The 19,898-nt window shown below is 44.3% G+C and overlaps 1 protein-coding gene across 1 annotated transcript in view; it reads left to right on the top strand.

Moving 5' to 3' along the window:
- Window positions 1-2,532: 2,532 nt before the first annotated feature.
- LOC120021342 (metal transporter CNNM4-like) overlaps window positions 2,533-19,898 on the top strand; it is a 44,770-nt gene continuing 27,404 nt past the window's right edge. Inside the window, exons 1-2 of the mRNA XM_038965052.1 lie at window positions 2,533-3,946; window positions 14,371-14,514. Of these exons, the coding sequence (XP_038820980.1) occupies window positions 2,533-3,946; window positions 14,371-14,514 (1,558 nt within the window). The remainder of the gene's footprint in view (window positions 3,947-14,370; window positions 14,515-19,898) is intronic.

Below are 19,898 nucleotides of genomic sequence, written 5' to 3'. Positions count from 1 at the left end.
AGGGGTATTGCCATATTTACAATTTAAATGTTTGCTACCTCTGTCCCTATGCAGTTTGATTGTCTCATTCTTAATGTGGGCCTTGGTCATAATAATCAGCTGACACTAGTAGGAGGAGTGTAATCGTACTCCCTCGGCTCCCTCGTTTGCACTTAACAGTTTATCTGAATTTCTATGGTAAATCTGAACTATTAATTATGGGTAATTTTAATATTGATTGGAGGATGTCAGTGTCAAATACCCTGAAAGATATTTGCTCTGAGCTAAACCTGTCTCAGCTGATAACTGGATGCTACATGGAAATCTACTTTGATTGATCTTAGATAAATATGTTGCTAGTTGGGTTTTCCCGCTGGATTTGAGTGACCATTGCCCAATTGTCGGTGTCAGAGATGTGAAAATGCATTAACCTAAGCCTCGTGTCATCACTAAGAGGAACTTTAAAAACTTTAGTGAACAAACTTTTTTACATGATCTTTATTTTATTGACCTTGATTACATCTCAGCTATCCCTGAACCCGATTTAGCTTTAAGCTTTTTTGCAAATGTCTTCAATACTGTTGTATATACATCATCTCATATGTATATACTGTACTCGATACCATCTACTGCATCTTGCCTATGCCGTTCTGTACCATCACTCATTCATATATCTTTATGTACATATTCTTTATCCCTTTACACTTGTGTGTATAAGGTAGTAGTTGTGGAATTGTTAGGTTAGGTTACTCGTTGGTTATTACTGCATTGTCGGAACTAGAAGCACAAGAATTTCGCTACACTTGGATTAACATCTGCTAACCATGTGTATGTGACAAATAAAAATGGATTTGATTTGATTTGAATCATGCCCCCTCCAAATGCCCCCCTTCGTGGTTAGAGCATTGGGTCAGTGACCGAAAGGTTGCTAGATCGAATCCCCGAGCCGACAAGGTAAAAACATGTCGTTCTGCCCCTGAACAAGGCAGTTAACCCACTGTTCCTAGGCCGTCATTGTAAATAAGAATTTGTTCTTAACTGACTTGAATCCAGCGAGTCCTTCTGCATACAAATACATAGATATTTGGATTGACAATGATTTATCGTTTAAAAAAACATACAAATGAGCTTGTTAAGAAACGAAGATTTAAAGTGGGCTTTTTTCACAGGAACAGGTCTTGTCTCTCGGGCTCTAGTCAGCAAGAAGCCGATTTTGCAGTCAACCTTTCTACCTGTTCTTGATTATGGTAATACTATTACGCATCATGATGCTCTTTTTGTTCACAAAGCCCTGCTCCACAAGCGTATGACTTACCTAACTTCACTATAAAGATTTAAAATGACAAGTTATCAAATCCGTTCACAGGTAGTTAACTCTGGAGACTCCTTGGTGGCCTTGAGTTTTTCTGCTCCATATATTTGGAATCATTTCCACAAAAAAACAGTACACAGTACAGCCTTAGTGTCCCTGGTGCAGTTTAGAGAGTGGACAGAATAATTTTATAATGAAGAATGTGTTTGCTTCAGTTGATCGTGTTTTGTGTATATTTATGTTAGTCTGTGCAATTTGTGTCGTGCTGTATTTGACTTGTTTTATATTGTATTTCATTTTTTTTGTTCTATGAAATTCTATAAGCAGGACTCCCTTTAAAAAGAGACACTGGTGACTCCTTGCTAAAAGAAAAAAAAAGAAGGGAAACCATGTTTGACTCCGTTCCATTAATTCCATTCAAGCCATTACAATGAGCCCGTCCTCCTATAGCTCCTCTCATCAGCCTCCTCTGCATCATACATTAGGAGCGGGTACAGAGCCAGAGAGATGCTGGTGAGACGTACGGATGCAGTGTGCGGCACTTTATATAACAGCTTTGTCTCTGAGTACAAACCGCTGGGCACCACAGTATTCACTTTGCTGCATTGCCTTGGGCCTTTATGGCAAAATGTGAGGATGCCAGTTAATTGTGGATAATATACCTCGGGCTGATATCAAGATGCAAGAGATGAATAATTGATTGTGTTCATTGATAGGCTTTATAATGTACAATTTTATGTGGCTATTAAGTCTATGGGCTATCAACACAATTATAATGGTGAGCCTAATAAATGACAGATAAACTACAGAATGCAATTAGCAAACACTCAACTTGCTCAACCTAAAGTGTGTGCAAGTGTAACGGATGTGAAATGGCTAGTTACATATAAATAGAATGATTCATGACATTTCTATGGCTAGTTCTACATAGCATTATGCTTGCCTTAGTCTCCCATGCACGCGCACGACCATGCGACATGAGAAAAACTGCAGCGCGGTCCCTCGTGAACGTGCAGCTCAGAATATTGCCCGACAGTATCCCAATATCAAACCCAAACAGTAGCCTATAAAACAAATCCTGCATAGTAAAGTGTTCCGGGTGGTGTGTGTTTGTGTGTGGGGCTGTACTTGCCGTGTCCGATAGGCGGTGCTTTAGGGTTATTATGGTAATAGGAGCGGGGCTGGAGGGAGATGAGTAGTGACGTCAGCACCCAGTTCGCCAGCAACAGAGTGAAACAAACATGGCGACAGAATGGAGCGGGCAGCAAGGCTACGTTCTAACTCTAATCGTTTTCCTTTGGAGTGCAGTCGGGGGACGCACCGAAACAGCCACGTCGAGTGTCATTAATAGCGGGAGCCAGGTGCTCGGTATGCGGCTGGAGAGGAGCGACAAACCGGCTACGACCACTGACGATGGGGTCATACAGGTAACGGAGGAGAGCACAGTGCAGCTCCGGTTCTACGGTGTGCAGCTCAACTCGGGCACCTGGGCTCAGATCCGCTTCACGGAACGAGGGGATGGGAGCGATGAGGGGGGAAACAATAACATTATTGACGACACACCTAACAGGACTTGTGTTGATTTCACCAAAGACTTCAGCATCGCGACCTACATGAACACCAGTAGCCGGGGGACCACAGGGGTACTCAGCATAAACATTAAACCCCTTCGTAAGAGCGAGCCGCACAAGGAGTATGGGTTGTGCATCAAGAGTTTGGCCAATGGCAGGTGGGCTCTGCTCGGGGATAGCGACGGGAGACTCCGGGTGGTAGAGGGGGAGAAAACTCTCCTCCCCCTGTGGTTCCAGATCATCCTTATCTGTTGTCTGTTGGTGCTGTCTGGCATGTTCAGCGGGCTGAACCTGGGGCTCATGGCTCTGGACCCCATGGAGCTCCGTATAGTCCAGAGTTGTGGTTCAGAGAAGGAAAAGAAATATGCCCGCAAAATTGAGCCCATCCGCAGTAAAGGGAACTACCTTCTCTGCTCGCTGCTGCTTGGCAATGTCCTGGTCAACACCACACTCACCATCCTCCTGGACGACTTAATAGGCTCTGGGCTGGGCGCCGTGGTCGCCTCCACAGTGGGTATCGTGATTTTCGGCGAGATTGTCCCTCAGGCGCTGTGCTCTCGCCACGGGCTGGCGGTGGGCGCCAACACCATCCAGGTGACCAAGTTCTTCATGTTGCTCACCTTCCCCCTCTCCTTCCCCGTCAGCAAGCTCCTAGACGTGCTCCTAGGCCAGGAGATCGGCACTGTGTATAACCGCGAGAAGCTGGTGGAGATGCTCAGGGTGACGGAACCGTACAACGACCTGGTCAAAGAGGAGCTCAACATGATCCAAGGAGCTCTGGAACTCCGGAATAAGACGGTGGAGAGCGTGATGACTCCTCTGGCCCACTGCTTCATGATCCAGAACGACGCGGTCCTCGACTTCAACACCATGTCAGAGATCATGGAGAGCGGCTACACGCGTATCCCGGTGTTTGACGACGAGCGCTCCAACATCGTGGACATCCTGTACGTGAAGGACCTGGCGTTCGTGGACCCGGACGACTGCACCACGCTGAAGACCATCACTAAGTTCTACAACCACCCGGTCCACTTTGTGTTCCACGACACTCGGCTGGACTCCATGCTGGAGGAGTTCAAGAAAGGTGTGTGTATCTGGAGGATGGTTGTGTATGTGTGTTTGTGCATGTGTCATACATCACCATGCTTACATACATGGTTGATGTATTTCAAATGCATTCACCTCTCCACGTAATCAATAGGCTACACGGTACGCGCACACACACTTTGACACACACACACACACACACACAGCGATGTGCCTGCCATATGGTGTGGACACACACCCCTTGGCTGTATTGACGTGGGTATCGACGAGTGGAATATCTCGACGCAGTTGTCACGGCAGGGAACAAATGTGATAGACACCACAATCTAGGGGTCAGCAACTCTGACCCCGGAGAGCTACGTAGACACGGTGTGCAGATTTGAGTCCCAGACTTGCACTAATCACACATTTAGTTGAATCAGGTGTGTTCGTGCTGGGCTGGAATTAAAGCCTGTATAGGTGGCCTAGTTCTCCAGTTACCCCTCCCATAATTAGTTCTGAGGAAATCCATTTCAATTCAATCACTTTTTGACAGCATCCCTTTTAATTTAAACAAAACTTTCCATACATGTTTACCCATGCAAGAAGTAGTCAGAAAGTGACTTTTGGGACCTGAATGCCAAAACAATCAAGAGATACAAGTGCTCAAAGTTAACCCATTTTTTGCATACCCCACCATACCATAAGACATCCATGTGTTCATCCCTGGAAAATATAAACGGTTGAGTTTGATATAATTTAAAAGTTTACGAACACGGTTGTCAAACTCATTTCTTCATATTCCCATATGATGTAGGTTAGACCCTACTTTACATCCGTCTGAAGTGTTTGTGTTGTTCCCGCCATCAGTTGAGAGACAACATGCTCTTGAATACAGGGTGGAAGTAATTTTCATCATAGAAATAGAATTCATAGATTGTACCTATCCCTTTAGACCACTGCAATTTAGCTTGTTAACCATTGACATTGAATTACTGTCACAAAGATGGCAGCCGGGTCCACGCGCCGTTAAATGTCAACTTAAATGGTCATGACTATTCTATTACCTATATTTCTATGGTTTCTATAGTTTTCCTATGGAGTAGTGACAGTATAATTTAAAACGACAGATATTCACATTCAAGTCAACATTTTCTGATGTGTGGGTCTCCAACCATCTTTGCGGTACCATTTGAAAGTCGAAATTTCAATTCTATTCCCGTTTTAGTACATTTGTCAGCCAAAACATGACACCCTCCCTGTATTCAAGAGCATGTTGTGTCTCAACAGATGGCGGGCACAACACAACTCAGGTGATGTAGCAAAATAGGGTCTAAGCTACAACATATGCAAATATTAAAGTCTGAGTTCATGCGTTTTCAGGTAATTGACATCAAAGGTATAAAAAAAATACTTATTTTTTTTAAAATTAAGAAACCCGTCTCTCAACCGTTTATCTTTTCCAGTGATGAAGACATGGATGTGTCATGGTATGGAAAATTGCTTAACTTTGAGCACCTATCTATGGAATGTTTTGGCCTTGGTTCAAAAAGTCACTTTCTAAGCACTTTCACAATGGGCAAATGTGTATGGAAGGTTTCATTCAAACCAAAAGGGGTGATGTCAAAGAAAATAGTCCATTCTGTTGTCGTTTAAGAGTAGAAGGGCCACGCAGGAGAGAGCATTCATTGGGCAAGTGCTGCTATCATCACTCAGCCTTAGGTCTATACAGGGTCTAGGCTGTTGTTGAAACACAAAACGTTAAGAACATTTTCCTAATATTGAGTTGCACCCCCCCCCACTTTTGCCCTCAGAACAGCCTCAATTCGTCGGGGCATGGACTATCAAGGTGTCGAAAGTGTTCAACAGGGTTGCTGGCCCATGTTGACTCCAATGCTTCCCACAGTTGTGTCAAGTTGGCTGGATGTCCTTTGGGTGGTGGACCATTCTTGATACACACGGGAAACTGTTGAGTGTGAAAAACCCAGCAGCGTTGCAGTTCTTGACACACTCAAACCTGTGCACCTGGCACCTACTACCATACCTCGTTCAAAGGCACTTAAATCTTGTCTTGTCCATTCACCCACTGAATGGCACACATACACAAATCAAGTCTCAATTGTCGCAAGGCTTTAATATCCTTTTTCAACTTGTCTCCTCCCCTTCATCTACACTGATTGAAGTGTATTTACTAAGTGACATCAATAAGGGATCATAGCTTTCACCTGGTCAGTCTATGTCATGGAAAGAGCAGGTTTTCTTAATGATTTGTATAGTCAGCGTATATTAAAACTTTACACTGTTGGGAATTGGCCTATATGGACAGGACTAAATTGAAATGTTTCTTACAGATATCTACTGTACTTTGCCTCATTTCTTAATAACAAAACCTTATTTGTTGGTACTCTGGATACATTCAGTAACATGATAAGAATATTCCTGGAAAACGTGGGGTACAGTTGAAGTCGGAAGTTTACATACACCTTAGCTAAATACATTTAAACTCAGTTTTTCACAATTCCTGACATTTAATCCTAGTAACAATTCCCTGTCTTAGGTCAGTTAGGATCACCTCTTTATTTTAAGAATGTGAAATGTCAGAATAATAGTTGAGTGATTTATTTCAGCTTTTATTTCTTTCATCATATTCCCAGTGGGTCAGACGTTTACATACACTCAGTTAGTATTTGGTAGCATTGCCTTTAAATTGTTTAATTTGGGTCAAACATTTCGGGTAGCCTTCCACAAGCTTCCCACAATAAGTTGGGTGAATTTTGGCCCATTCCTCCTGACAGAGCTGGTGTAACTGAGTCAGGTTTGTAGGCCTTCTTGCTCGCACACGCTTTTTCAGTTCTGCCTACACATTTTCTATAGGATTGAGGTCAGGGCTTTGTGATGGCCACCTCAATACCTTGACTTTGTTGTCCTTAAGCCATTTTGCCACAACTTTTGAAGTTTGCGTGATGTCATTTTCCATTTGGAAGACCCATTTGCGACCAAGCTTTAACTTCCTGACTGATGTCTGGAGATGTTGCTTCATTATATCCATATCATTTTCCTCCTCATGAAGCCATCTATTTTGTGAAGTGCACCAGTCCCTCCTGCAGCAAAGCAACCCCACAACATGATGCTGCCACCCCCGTGCTTCACGGTTGGGATGGTGTTCTTCGGCTTACAAGCCTCCCTCTTTTTCCTCCAAACATAATGATGGTCATTATGGCCAAACAGTTCTATTTTGTTTCATCAAACCAGAGGATATTTATCCAAAAAGTACAATCTTTGTCCCCATGTGCAGTTGCAAACTGTAGTCTGGCTTTTTTATGGCGGTTTTGGAGCAGTGGCTTCTTCCTTGCTGTGTGGCCTTTCAGGTTATGTCAATATAGGACTCGTTTTACTGTGGATATGATACTTTTGTACCTGTTTCCTCTAGCATCTTCACAAGGTCATTCGCTGTTGTTCTGGGATTGATTTGCACTTTTTGCACCAAAGTACGTTCATCTCTAGGAGACAGAACACATCTCCTTCCTGAGCGGTATGATGGCTGCGTGGTCCCATGGTGTTTATACTTGCGTACTATTGTTTGTACAGATGAACGTGGGACCTTCAGGCGTTTGGAAATTGCTCCCAAGGATGAACCAGACTTGTGGAGGTCTACAATTTTTTTTCTGAGGTCTTGGCTGATTTCTTTTGAATTTCTGCCTCGAAATACATCCACAGGTACACCTCCAATTTGCTCAAATTATGTCAATCAGCATATCAGAAGCTTCTACAGCCATGACATCAATTTCTGGAATTTTCCAAGGTGTTTAAAGGCACAGTCAACTTAGTTGTTGTAACTTCTGACCCACTGGAATTGTGATACAGTGAATTATAAGTGAAATAATCTGTCTGTAAACAATTGTTGTAAAAATGACTTGTGTCAATCACAAAGTAGATGTCCTAACCGACTTGCCAAAACTATAGATTGTTAACAAGAAATTTGTGAAGTGGTTGAAAAATGAGTTTCATTGACTCCAACCTAAGTGTATGTAAACTTCCGACTTCAACTGTAGGTGCATCATAAGACAAAACAACGACAAGGGTTTGAGTGAGAGGACGAACTGCTGTCTCCCAAGTGGCCACACACCTCTCCAAAGTGGGCACCGTAGTAATTGCAATGCACTTTTATGACTCAAAGAAGAGTCTTGAACTATAAGGTGCTTTTTAGAACTCTCCTAGCTATGTCGTTAAGGAACTAGAGCAAGCAGACTGGTAGTTGTTTTGTTTGGAACAGAGCCCCGCATCCCCCCGCCAACTCATCATTTCTGTTGTTTACGCAATCCAAAAACAGCCTATCATAAATTGCAATCTGGGTCAGGTGGGCATCATTTGAAAGCTTGTGCAAATTTTCTTCTAAATAGACAAACAGGCTCATTCTGTTCAGGACAGCCCTGGGTATGATGCCATGTCATCTTGTAACTGTATATCAAACGTTGCCCAATTAGCGGGAGGGATGGGGGCAGCTTCTTGTCACGTGCAGTGCTCAAGTTCAGAATGGTTGTCAGTCAAAACCCACAGCCTGAGCTGTGACACAATTTATTGCATGTTACTGTACAGCCTGTCCATTCCAATTTAGGCCCTTATTTGTGCCCAAATCTGCCATTTTTAACCCATATACGGGTACAAGTTACATCAGTAGCCCTTTACACGTGTTATCAACATCAAGTCATTTGACATTGAACACTAGAACACTAAATGTTGTGTTGCTAACTAGTCCTATGCCTAGCCGGTTAGCTGACCTAAACAACAGTTTGTGTCATCATGAGTGTGTAAAGAAAGACAGTTGTCACCAGCGGTCATAAATGTTTGTGATAGAGTTATATATAGCCTAGGCCTTATGACAAAGCGATTCTTAGTAAAGCATCGCTGCCGTTGTTATCCAGCAACACCAGAACGCACCACAGAGAGCAGAACATACTCACTGTACCTTCAAAGTCTCTTCACTGTGCTTAGAGCAGGGTTGTAGCCTACTTGTCTGGAATCCAAACTGTTGTGTACTGCAAACTGAGCATATCAATGTGTATTTCAGGCAAGGGATGGACAGCTCTGGTCCTGGAGAGCCACTTTGTCTGCTGGTTGCAGTGTCTGCTGGTTTACATCCTCAAAGTTTAATCCGAGATTGATTCAGACTTGGGAAACCGGGTGTGTGTACTCTCTGGGCGATCAGAGAATTGAATGGATCAGTTGGGAACATGCGAGAAACAGAAACCAGCTGTACTGTCAGTCAGGCAATGTAGCGCTCCGCTATAAAGCAAGCTGCTGGTAACAAAGTGCCAAGACAGCGAAGTACCTCACCCTGGTGCTGTAAGGTTGGGGTTAAAGTATGGGTGAGGGTTAAGAGTAGAGTTAGTGGTTGAAGTAGCCTCGTTTTTGTTGTTAGACAGCATGGTGAGATAGTGGAGGGATATTGATAGTTACAGTCCTGATCCTGACATCACACAAACCGAGATCAAAGATGGCCCGACGCTGACCGAACCTAACAACCGTCACGGCTATATAATCACTGTGACCTCCCTCTCCTGACCCAGTGGTGTCTACTCTTCTCTTTATTGGCTGGAAGGTGACAGCAGTATTTGAGATATGAGCAGTGTTGTCAGTGGAATGGGCATTTGTTTTCTTAACTCTGTGATGTTTGTTTGTTAGGTTGACTTTGACAGCCAATCACTTCCCACTTTGTGTTCACCTCCCCTTTAACTGGAGACTGACAGTACAATAGGCTGAATATTATACATTATGTGACAGAAATGGTGAAATGCACAGCACAGGGTGTTCCCAACTCTCTAACACTTTGAGAGGAGAAGGGGAATGGTAAGCCAAGAGAGTGAGTGGATTACCCCTTCTGTCTTTTTATCCCCATCCCCCTTTCTTGTTACAGACTTAGAGCTTAAATAGAGGAAAACTGGGGGAACTGCCAGAGGGAGATGAGATGACTTACTATACAGTGCACTTAACCCCGTTCCGCTAGCCTGACGCCCTCGCCAACAGCCAATAAAATTGCAGGGCGCCAAATACAAATCAACAGAAATCTCATAAATCCAATTTCTCAAACATACAAGTATTAGGCACCATTTTAAAGATAACATTCTCGTTAATCCAGTCACAGTGTCTGATTTTCAAAAATGCTTTACAGCGAAAGCTCCACAAACCATTATGTTAGGTCACCATCAATTCACAGAAAACCCCAGCCATTTTTCCCGCCAAAGAGAGGAGTCACAAAAAGCACAAATAGAGATAAAATTAATCACTAACCTTTTATGATCATCAGATGACACTCATAGGACTTTGTTACACAATACATGTATGTTTTGTTCGGTAAAGTTCATATTTATATCCAAAAATCTTATTTTACTTTGGCGTGTTAGATTCAGTAGTTCCAAAACATGCAGTGATATTGCAGAGAGCCACATGAATTCACAGAAATACTCATAATAAATGTTGATGAAAATACAGCTATTATACATGAAACTTTAGATACACTTCTCCTTAATGCAACCGCTGTGTCAGATTTCAAAAAAACTTTACGGAAAAAGCATAATCTGAGAACGGCGCTCAGAGCCCAAACCAGCCAGAGAAATATCCGCCATGTTGGGTAGTCAACATTATTCATAAATAGCATTATAAATATTCACTTACCTTTGAAGATCTTTATCAGAATGCACTCCCAGGAATCGCAGTTCCACAATAAATGCTTGTTTTGTTCGATAATGTCCATCATTTATGTCTATTTATGTCCAATAGCTTCTTTTGTTAGGGCGTTTGGTAAACAATCCAAAAGCGCGATCTGGTCCATTCAGACGAAACGTTCAAAAAGTTATTATAGGTCGAAGAAACTTCTCAAACTAAGTATAGAATCAATCTTTAGGATGTTTTTATCATAAAAGTTCAATAATGTTCCAACCGGAGAATTCCATTGTCTGTAGAAAAGCACTGGAACGAGAGCTACCTCTCAAGTGAAAGCGCATGACTGAGAACGAGGCTGTAGGCAGACCCCTTAGTCAAACAGCTCCCATCCGGCCCCCCTTCACATGAGCAGCCTGAAACAATGTTCTAAAAACGGTTGACATTTAGTGGAAGCCTTAGGAAGTGAAAAATAACCCATATCCCACTGTGTATTCGATAGGGGTGAGTTCAAAAACTACAAACCTCAGATTTCCCACTTCCTGTTTGGATTTTTCTCAGGTTTTTGCCTGCCATATGAGTTCTGTTATACTCACAGACATCATTCAAACAGTTTTAGAAACTTCAGAGTGTTTTCTAACCAATACTACTAATAATATGCATATATTAGCATCTGGAACTGAGTAGGAGGCAGTTCACTCTGGGCACGCTATTCATCCAAAAGTGAAAATGCTGCCCCCTATCCCAAACAAGTACCCCCAGGGACCAGGCACAGTCCCTCCTCTCAACCGTCAGAAATTCCCCCGACAGTACTTACTGACTGACTGACCGCAGTACTGACTGACTGACCGCAGTACTGACTGACTGACCGCAGTACTGACTGAGACCGCAGGACTGACTGACTGACCGCAGGACTGACTGACTGACCGCAGGACTGACTGACTGACCGCAGGACTGACTGACTGACCGCAGGACTGACTGACCGACCGCAGTACTGACTGACCGACCGCAGTACTGACTGACCGACCGCAGTACTGACTGACCGACCGCAGTACTGACTGACCGACCGCAGTACTGACTGACCGACCGCAGTACTGACTGACCGACCGCAGTACTGACTGACTGACCGACCGCAGTACTGACTGACTGACCGACCGCAGTACTGACTGACTGACCGACCGCAGTACTGACTGACTGACCGACCGCAGTACTGACTGACTGACTGACTGACCGCAGTACTGACTGACTGACTGACTGACCCCAGTACTGACTGACTGACTGACTGACCCCAGTACTGACTGACTGACCCCAGTACTGACTGACTGACCCCAGTACTGACTGACTGACTGACTGACTGACCCCAGTACTGACTGACTGACCCCAGTACTGACTGACTGACTGACCCCAGTACTGACTGACTGACTGACCCCAGTACTGACTGACTGACTGATTGTCCCCAGTACCGACTGACTGACTGACCCCAGTACTGACTGACTGACTGACCGCAGTACTGACTGACTGACTGACCGCAGTACTGACTGACTGACTGACCGCAGTACTGACTGACTGACTGACCGCAGTACTGACTGACTGACTGACCGCAGTACTGACTGACTGACTGACCGCAGTACTGACTGACTGACTGACCGCAGTACTGACTGACTGACTGACCGCAGTACTGACTGACTGACTGACTGACCGCAGGACTGACTGACTGACTGACTGACCGCAGGACTGACTGACTGACTGACTGACCGCAGGACTGACTGACTGACTGACTGACCGCAGGACTGACTGACTGACTGACCGCAGGACTGACTGACTGACTGACCGCAGGACTGACTGACTGACTGACCGCAGGACTGACTGACTGACTGACCGCAGTACTGCCTGACTGACTGACCGCAGTACTGACTGCCTGACTGACTGACCGCAGTACTGACTGCCTGACTGACTGACCGCAGTACTGACTGACTGACTGACCGCAGTACTGACTGACTGACTGACTGACCGCAGGACTGACTGACTGACTGACTGACCGCAGGACTGACTGACTGACTGACTGACCGCAGGACTGACTGACTGACTGACTGACCGCAGGACTGACTGACTGACTGACTGACCGCAGGACTGACTGACTGACTGACTGACCGCAGGACTGACTGACTGACCCCAGTACTGACTGACTGACCCCAGTACTGACTGACTGACTGACCGCAGTACTGACTGACTGACTGACCGCAGTACTGACTGACTGACTGACCGCAGTACTGACTGACTGACTGACCGCAGTACTGACTGACTGACTGACCGCAGTACTGACTGACTGACTGACCGCAGTACTGACTGACTGACCGCAGTACTGACTGACTGACCGCAGTACTGACTGACTGACCGCAGTACTGACTGACTGACTGACTGACCGCAGTACTGACTGACTGACTGACTGACCGCAGTACTGACTGACTGACTGACCGCAGTACTGACTGACTGACTGACTGACTGACCGCAGTACTGACTGACTGACTGACCGCAGTACTGACTGACTGACTGACCGCAGTACTGACTGACTGACTGACTGACCGCAGTACTGACTGACTGACTGACTGACCGCAGGACTGACTGACTGACTGACTGACCGCAGGACTGACTGACTGACTGACTGACCGCAGGACTGACTGACTGACTGACTGACCGCAGGACTGACTGACTGACTGACCGCAGGACTGACTGACTGACTGACCGCAGTACTGACTGCCTGACTGACTGACCGCAGTACTGACTGCCTGACTGACTGACCGCAGTACTGACTGCCTGACTGACTGACCGCAGTACTGACTGCCTGACTGACTGACCGCAGTACTGACTGACTGACTGACTGACCGCAGTACTGACTGACTGACTGACTGACCGCAGGACTGACTGACTGACTGACTGACCGCAGGACTGACTGACTGACTGACTGACCGCAGGACTGACTGACTGACTGACTGACTGACCGCAGGACTGACTGACTGACTGACTGACCGCAGGACTGACTGACTGCAGTACTGACTGACTGACTGACCGCAGGACTGAATGACTGACTGACCGCAGTACTGACTGCCTGACCGCAGTACTGACTGCCTGACCGCAGTACTGACTGCCTGACCGCAGTGCTGACTGACTGACTGCTTGATTGATCACAGAACTGACTGACAGACCACAGAATTGACTGACTGACAGCAGGACTGACTGACTGACAGCAGGACTGACTGACTGACAGCAGGACTGACTGACTGACAGCAGGACTGACTGACTGACAGCAGGACTGACTGACTGACAGCAGGACTGACTGACTGACCGCAGTACTGACTGACTGACTGCTTGATTGACCACAGAATTGACTGACAGACCACAGGACTGACTGACTGACAGCAGGACTGACTGACAGCAGGACTGACTGACTGACAGCAGGACTGACTGACTGACAGCAGGACTGACTGACTGACAGCAGTACAGACTGACTGACAGCAGTACTGACTGACTGACAGCAGTACTGACTGACTGACAGCAGTACTGACTGACTGACAGCAGTACTGACTGACTGACAGCAGTACTGACTGACTGACTGACTGCAGTACTGACTGACTGACTGACTGCAGTACTGACTGACTGACTACTTGATTGATTGATTGATCACAGAACTGACAGACCACAGGACTGACTCCAGTACTGACTGATCTTGGTCTTGTCACTGTCTCATTGGTATACACTTGGTCTGGTTGTGGTCTAGGTCTTGTAGGTTTTAGTCTTGACTCTAACTCTGGTGTGTTACTCTTCTAGGTAAATCCCACCTGGCCATCGTTCAGAAGGTGAACAACGAGGGGGAGGGGGATCCCTTCTACGAGGTGCTGGGATTGGTCACCTTGGAGGACGTAATCGAGGAAATCATCAAATCAGAGATCCTGGATGAGTCCGACCTTTATAGTGAGTCAAACTACACGTCGACGATGGATCAATCCAGAGTCCATTTACTTAAACTGTAGTGAACTGTGTGGAGTGTAATGAGTTAAATTGGGCATGGCCATTAGTAAACCCTACTCCTGGAGAACTACCCTCCTGCAGGATTTGGTTCCAATCCTATTCTAACACATCTGATTCTACTAATCAGCTTCTCCTCAGGACCTTGATTAGCTGAATGAAGCGTGTAACTGCAGGGCTTTACTTGGTGGCATTTGGGCATGGTATTTGTTTTTATTTAAATGTATTTTGGGTACATATTCCCATTCAAAATGAACTAAATAGTTAAATAAAGGTTAAAATAATGAATATGTGTAGGGCTAGAGCAAAAGTCTACCTATTCGCTTCCCAGGGGAGCGTTGGCCTCTCCTGCTAAAGATTCGTTTTTTATTGAAAATGTTTTACGATAGTAAATTCACTAGTGTCATGTGTACATGCTGTAACGTTTTTGACTTGAGGTTATTGTTTATAGGTGCCAGGTAGGTCGGCGTGCCAGATAAATTGTATGATTTTTCCTTTTTGTTTGTGAGGGAATGAGTCCCGTCTGGGCCGTCAAATCTATACCAATGCAAAGGACTGGAAAGTCAACTTTTCATTAACCATTAAAAACATTAGAAATAACTTAAAAACAATGAGGCTTCTAATTAGGCTTCTCCAAGCTCTGATGCTGCTGATGGTCATTAGTAGCCTACCAAACTTGCTAACTGCCTGGTACTCAGCACTCTATTGTCCCTCTAATCACTCTGACATTAATGCAAATGTAATCGAAAATCTAATCAAACACTTCATGAGAGCCCATGAGCTCATGTTGCACAACATTTCTATCGGCTATGCAATTGCCTGAGAAAACAGAGTGATGGCCTCTATTAAAAAGAGGATCCCATCAGCTTTCTATAGGCTAGGCCTACTATATTTATTTCTAAACTTTTCTATTATTAAGCACATTGCTTATCTTTACTACAGGAGTGTAGTCTACCTGGCTGGCATGAAAATGAACCACAGGAAAGTGCATAGATGACATGTATTTTCCCCCCTGCCCCTGTTTCGAGACAGGTGCACGATAATGGTCCATTCTAAATCAAAACAAATTTCATACATATAATATTTAGTATGTGTAAAGACAAGATTAAATCAAGAATTGTCTGATGGGTGACAATATTAGCCTATCGCTTGTGAATTATGAACTCAGCAAAAAAAGAAACGTCCTCTCACTGTCAACTGCGTTTATTTTCAGCAAACTTAACGTGTGTAAATATGTGTATGAACATGACAAGTTTCAACAACTGAGACATAAACTGAACAAGTTCCACAGACATGTGACTAACAGATGGAATAATGTGTCCCTAAACAAAGGGGGGGTCAAAATAAAAAATAACTGGTGTGGCCACCAGCTGCATTAAGTACTGCTGTGCATCTCAGTCCAGCCTCTCTCAGCCTATTGCGGACAGTCTGAGTACTGATGGAGGGATTGTGCGTTCCTTGTGTAACTCGGGCAGTTGTTGTTGCCATCCTGTACCTGTCCCGCAGGTGTGATGTTACACGGAACCCAAACCGGCTGCACGCGTGCGCTATCGTGCATAAATGTATTTTGCCCCCCCCCCCCACACCAAACGCGATCACGACACGCAGGTTAAAATATCAAAACAAACTCTGAACCAATGACATTAATTTGGGGACAGGTCGAAAAGCATTAAACATGTATGGCAATTTATCTAGCTAGCTTGCACTTGCTAGCTAACGTTAATTTGTCCTATTTAGCTAGCTTGCTGTTGCTAGCTAATTTGTCCTGGGATATGAACATTGAGTTATTTTACCTGAAATGCACAAGGACCTCTACTCTGACAATTAATCCACACACAAAACGGCCAACCGAATCGTTTCTAGTCCTCTCCTCCTTCCAGGCTTTTTCATCTTTGAACTTATATGGCGATCGCATCTAAACTTTCATTGTATTTCCACGACAACCGGCAACAAAGTACGTCTTTCAATCACCCACGTGGGTATAACCAATGAGGAGATGGCACGTGGGTACTTGCTTCTATAAACCAATGAGGAGATGGGAGAGGCAGCGCGATCTGCGTCAGAAATAGGAATGAGTTCTATTTTAGCCCCTGGCGTCGTAGACGCTCGTTGGCGCGTGCAATAATTGAATAACATGGATTTCTAAATTTATTTTGCGATGCTCGCGCACGCGACGTGTCCGGTCTGGTCAGCATGTTAGGATGTACCGATCCTGTGCAGGTGTTGTTACACGTGGTCTGCCACTGCGAGGGCGATCAGATGTCCGTCCTGTCTCCCTGTAGCACTGTCTTAGGCGTCTCACAGTAAGGACATTGCAATTTATTTCCCTGGCCACATCTGCAGTCCTCATGCCTCCTTGTAGCATACCTAAGGCACGTTCACGCAGATGAGCAGGGACCCTGGCCGTCTTTCTTTTGGTGTTTTTCAGAGTCAGTAGAAAGGCCTCTTTAGTGTCCCAAGTTTTCATAACTGTGACCTTAATTGCCTAAAGTGTCAGTGTCTTAACGACCGTTCCATAGGTGCATGTTCATTAATTGATTATGGTTCACAAGCATGGGAAACAGTGTTTCAACCATTTACAATTAAGATCTGTGAAGTTATTTGGATTTTTACTAATTATCTTTGAAAGACAGGGTCCTGAAAAAGGGACATTTTCTTTTTTTGCTGAGCTTATATCATCACTTGTGAATGATGCCCAGCATAAGAAACAATACCTTTTTTTTGTGACTTGTTCGAATCATAGTCGCACACCTCATGTAGCCTAGCCCATAGGCCTATATGTTTTGCTAAGGTTTTTATCACAACTAAAGTGGCCAAATAACTTCTTAAAATTAAGCACATTAATCTTCTTTACAAGGCATGTAGAGCCTAACTGGGCTACATAAGCAGCGTGTGAATTTCAAGTTTGGGGAAGATGATTTTCACCATAAAAATGCACATTTATAATAAGAACAATACATGAATAATCATATTTGCGGTCACTTTTGATAATGGTGTTTTCCACCATCCTACGCTAATAATGTGGAGAAATAGCCTTATAGTTTATCATATTTTAAGCTAAATGTTCTGATATGTTGCGTCATCCTCATTGAGTAAAAAAGGTTTTTTTGATGCTAGTTGCTGTATTAATTTGGGATCTATTGCATCCCACAACTGTCCCAGACTGTTTGGAATATTTATTTCTCGCACAGAATAGAATAGGTCGGTTTTTGTACTATGGGGGATAGTAGATTGACATAGGCTAGTGCTTTTGCTGTTCGTCAGGCATACTCATCTTGTTGGCTGAGACGAAAAGTAAATGTGGACAGTTCTTCCAATATCTTCAATATGCACCTCGTAATTGGATAAGGACGCGCACAGTTGCCTCCCCAATGTGTCTGTCTTCACTTGTAGCCTGTGAAAAAGACCCGATCACGTGATGCAGAGCCATGTGAGTGAGAGGTGCTTCGGTGCATGCAGCACTCAGGGAGAAGGGAACAACTGCCGCTGGTCGCAAAAGGCATGGGTTCTTTTAGGGTGTATTACGGCCACACAAAGGGGTTGCCGCCGGAAAATTAGAGGCGTTATCAAGTGCTTGTCAAATTGTGAATGAGAGACTGATGAAGTGTGTACAGCCTGCGCAATAAACAGCTCACGCGTTTCAAGTGACTTTGTTCAAATCATCATTGGAGTGGCATTATGGAGTCTTACAAAATATTAACAATCTAAACACATTGTCCAACGTTTGTAGAACATTAATACCTCTAAATTAAGCATATAGGAGTACCTATTTCTTTAACAGCAGAATAGCCGCATGTGTGCACTCCCTCAAATCGTTTGGAGAAAATATCCTTTCTATTTTATTCAGCTTTGTTCAATTGTATTGTTCATACTAAAATAATGCCAATGGAATTCTAACCAAATCTTGTCTGCTAAATGAACTAGTGTAGCCCATAGTCATATGGCATAGCCAGATCAGGTTCTAACTTAAGGATAACTAAGAGTATGCTATTCTGTTAATCTGAAATAGACTACATTTTCTTCATATTATGTTTCTTTAGACCTGTCTAAAATAGATAATGGATTTATTGTGAAGGTGTAGGCTACATTAAATTGATTTATTAGACTTTTTAAAATGTATATGTTCCAAAGGTCTGCATCAGTGGCTTGTAAGTGTGTGGAAGCCAGGAGATGCTAAATGTGTTTGTTAATTAACGATCAATTACCGTGAGGCCGACAGTTATTTGCTTGACAATCACCGGCTGACGAAATTTCGTGACCGCCACAGCCCTACTCAGGCCTAAAAATGTCCAGCCCGGTAAATGAGCAGAGTGAACCCAAATTGTGAACAATTGTCCGTTCACAAAGTGTACCGTAAACCCAGTCTCTACCGCCCCGTAGCACTCATGTCGGTAGCCATGAAGTGCTTTGAAAGGTTGGTCATGGCTCACATCCACACCATCATCCCGGAAACCCTAGACCCACTCCAATTCACATACCGCCCAACAGATCCACAGATCACGCAATCTCAATCACACTCCATACAGCCCTTTTCCACCTGAACAAAAGGAACACCTATGTCAGAATGCTGTTCATTAACTACAGCTCAGCGTTCAACACCATAGTGTCCACAAAGCTCATCACTAAGCTAAGGACCCTGGGACTAAACACCTCCCTCTGCAACTGGATCTTGGACTTTCTGACGGGCCACCCCCAGGTGGTAAGGGTAGGCAACAATACCTCTGCCACGCTGATCCTCAACACTGGGGCCCCTTAGGGCTGCGTGCCAAGTCCCCTCCTGTACTCCCTGTTCACCCATGTCGTGTCTTTGGCAATGCCAGATTAATTGCTATGACAGGCTATTCTATAAAATAATTTCTCCTTAATTAATATTACCTGATTGAACTAATCATGTAAATGTAATTAACTAGAGAGGGAAACCACGAAAGAATATTTATAGAGCTGTTATCTTTCGAATAAACTCTTAAAGATTTAGTAATATTTTACATCCATAGCAGTCACATGAATCGTCATTTTATTCAGTCTCATCTGAAAGTGGTAAATCCTTGGTTATCTGCAAGAATCCTGGCTAACAAGTTGAATCAGCAATACAAAATTGGGTTTAATTATTTATTTACTAAATACCTAACTAATCACACATACACAATTAAATCATAACTTGATCACAAATTGCCGTCATAAAGGAAAACGTCCCTAGCGGGCGGAATAGATATGACAGCTTGTTACACAAAGAAAAGGGGCGGGATTTTAGTGAAAGAGCGGGAGACTGGAACATAGGCGAGCTGTGCTATCGTAAATACAGTATCTTATGCATTCTAAATTACCGCCCA

This window comes from Salvelinus namaycush, chromosome 26, assembly GCF_016432855.1.
Source record: "Salvelinus namaycush isolate Seneca chromosome 26, SaNama_1.0, whole genome shotgun sequence".
Lineage (NCBI taxonomy): Eukaryota > Metazoa > Chordata > Actinopteri > Salmoniformes > Salmonidae > Salvelinus > Salvelinus namaycush.
The sequence above is the reverse complement of the archived record's forward strand: the minus strand, read 5'-3'. Positions and strand labels throughout refer to the sequence as shown.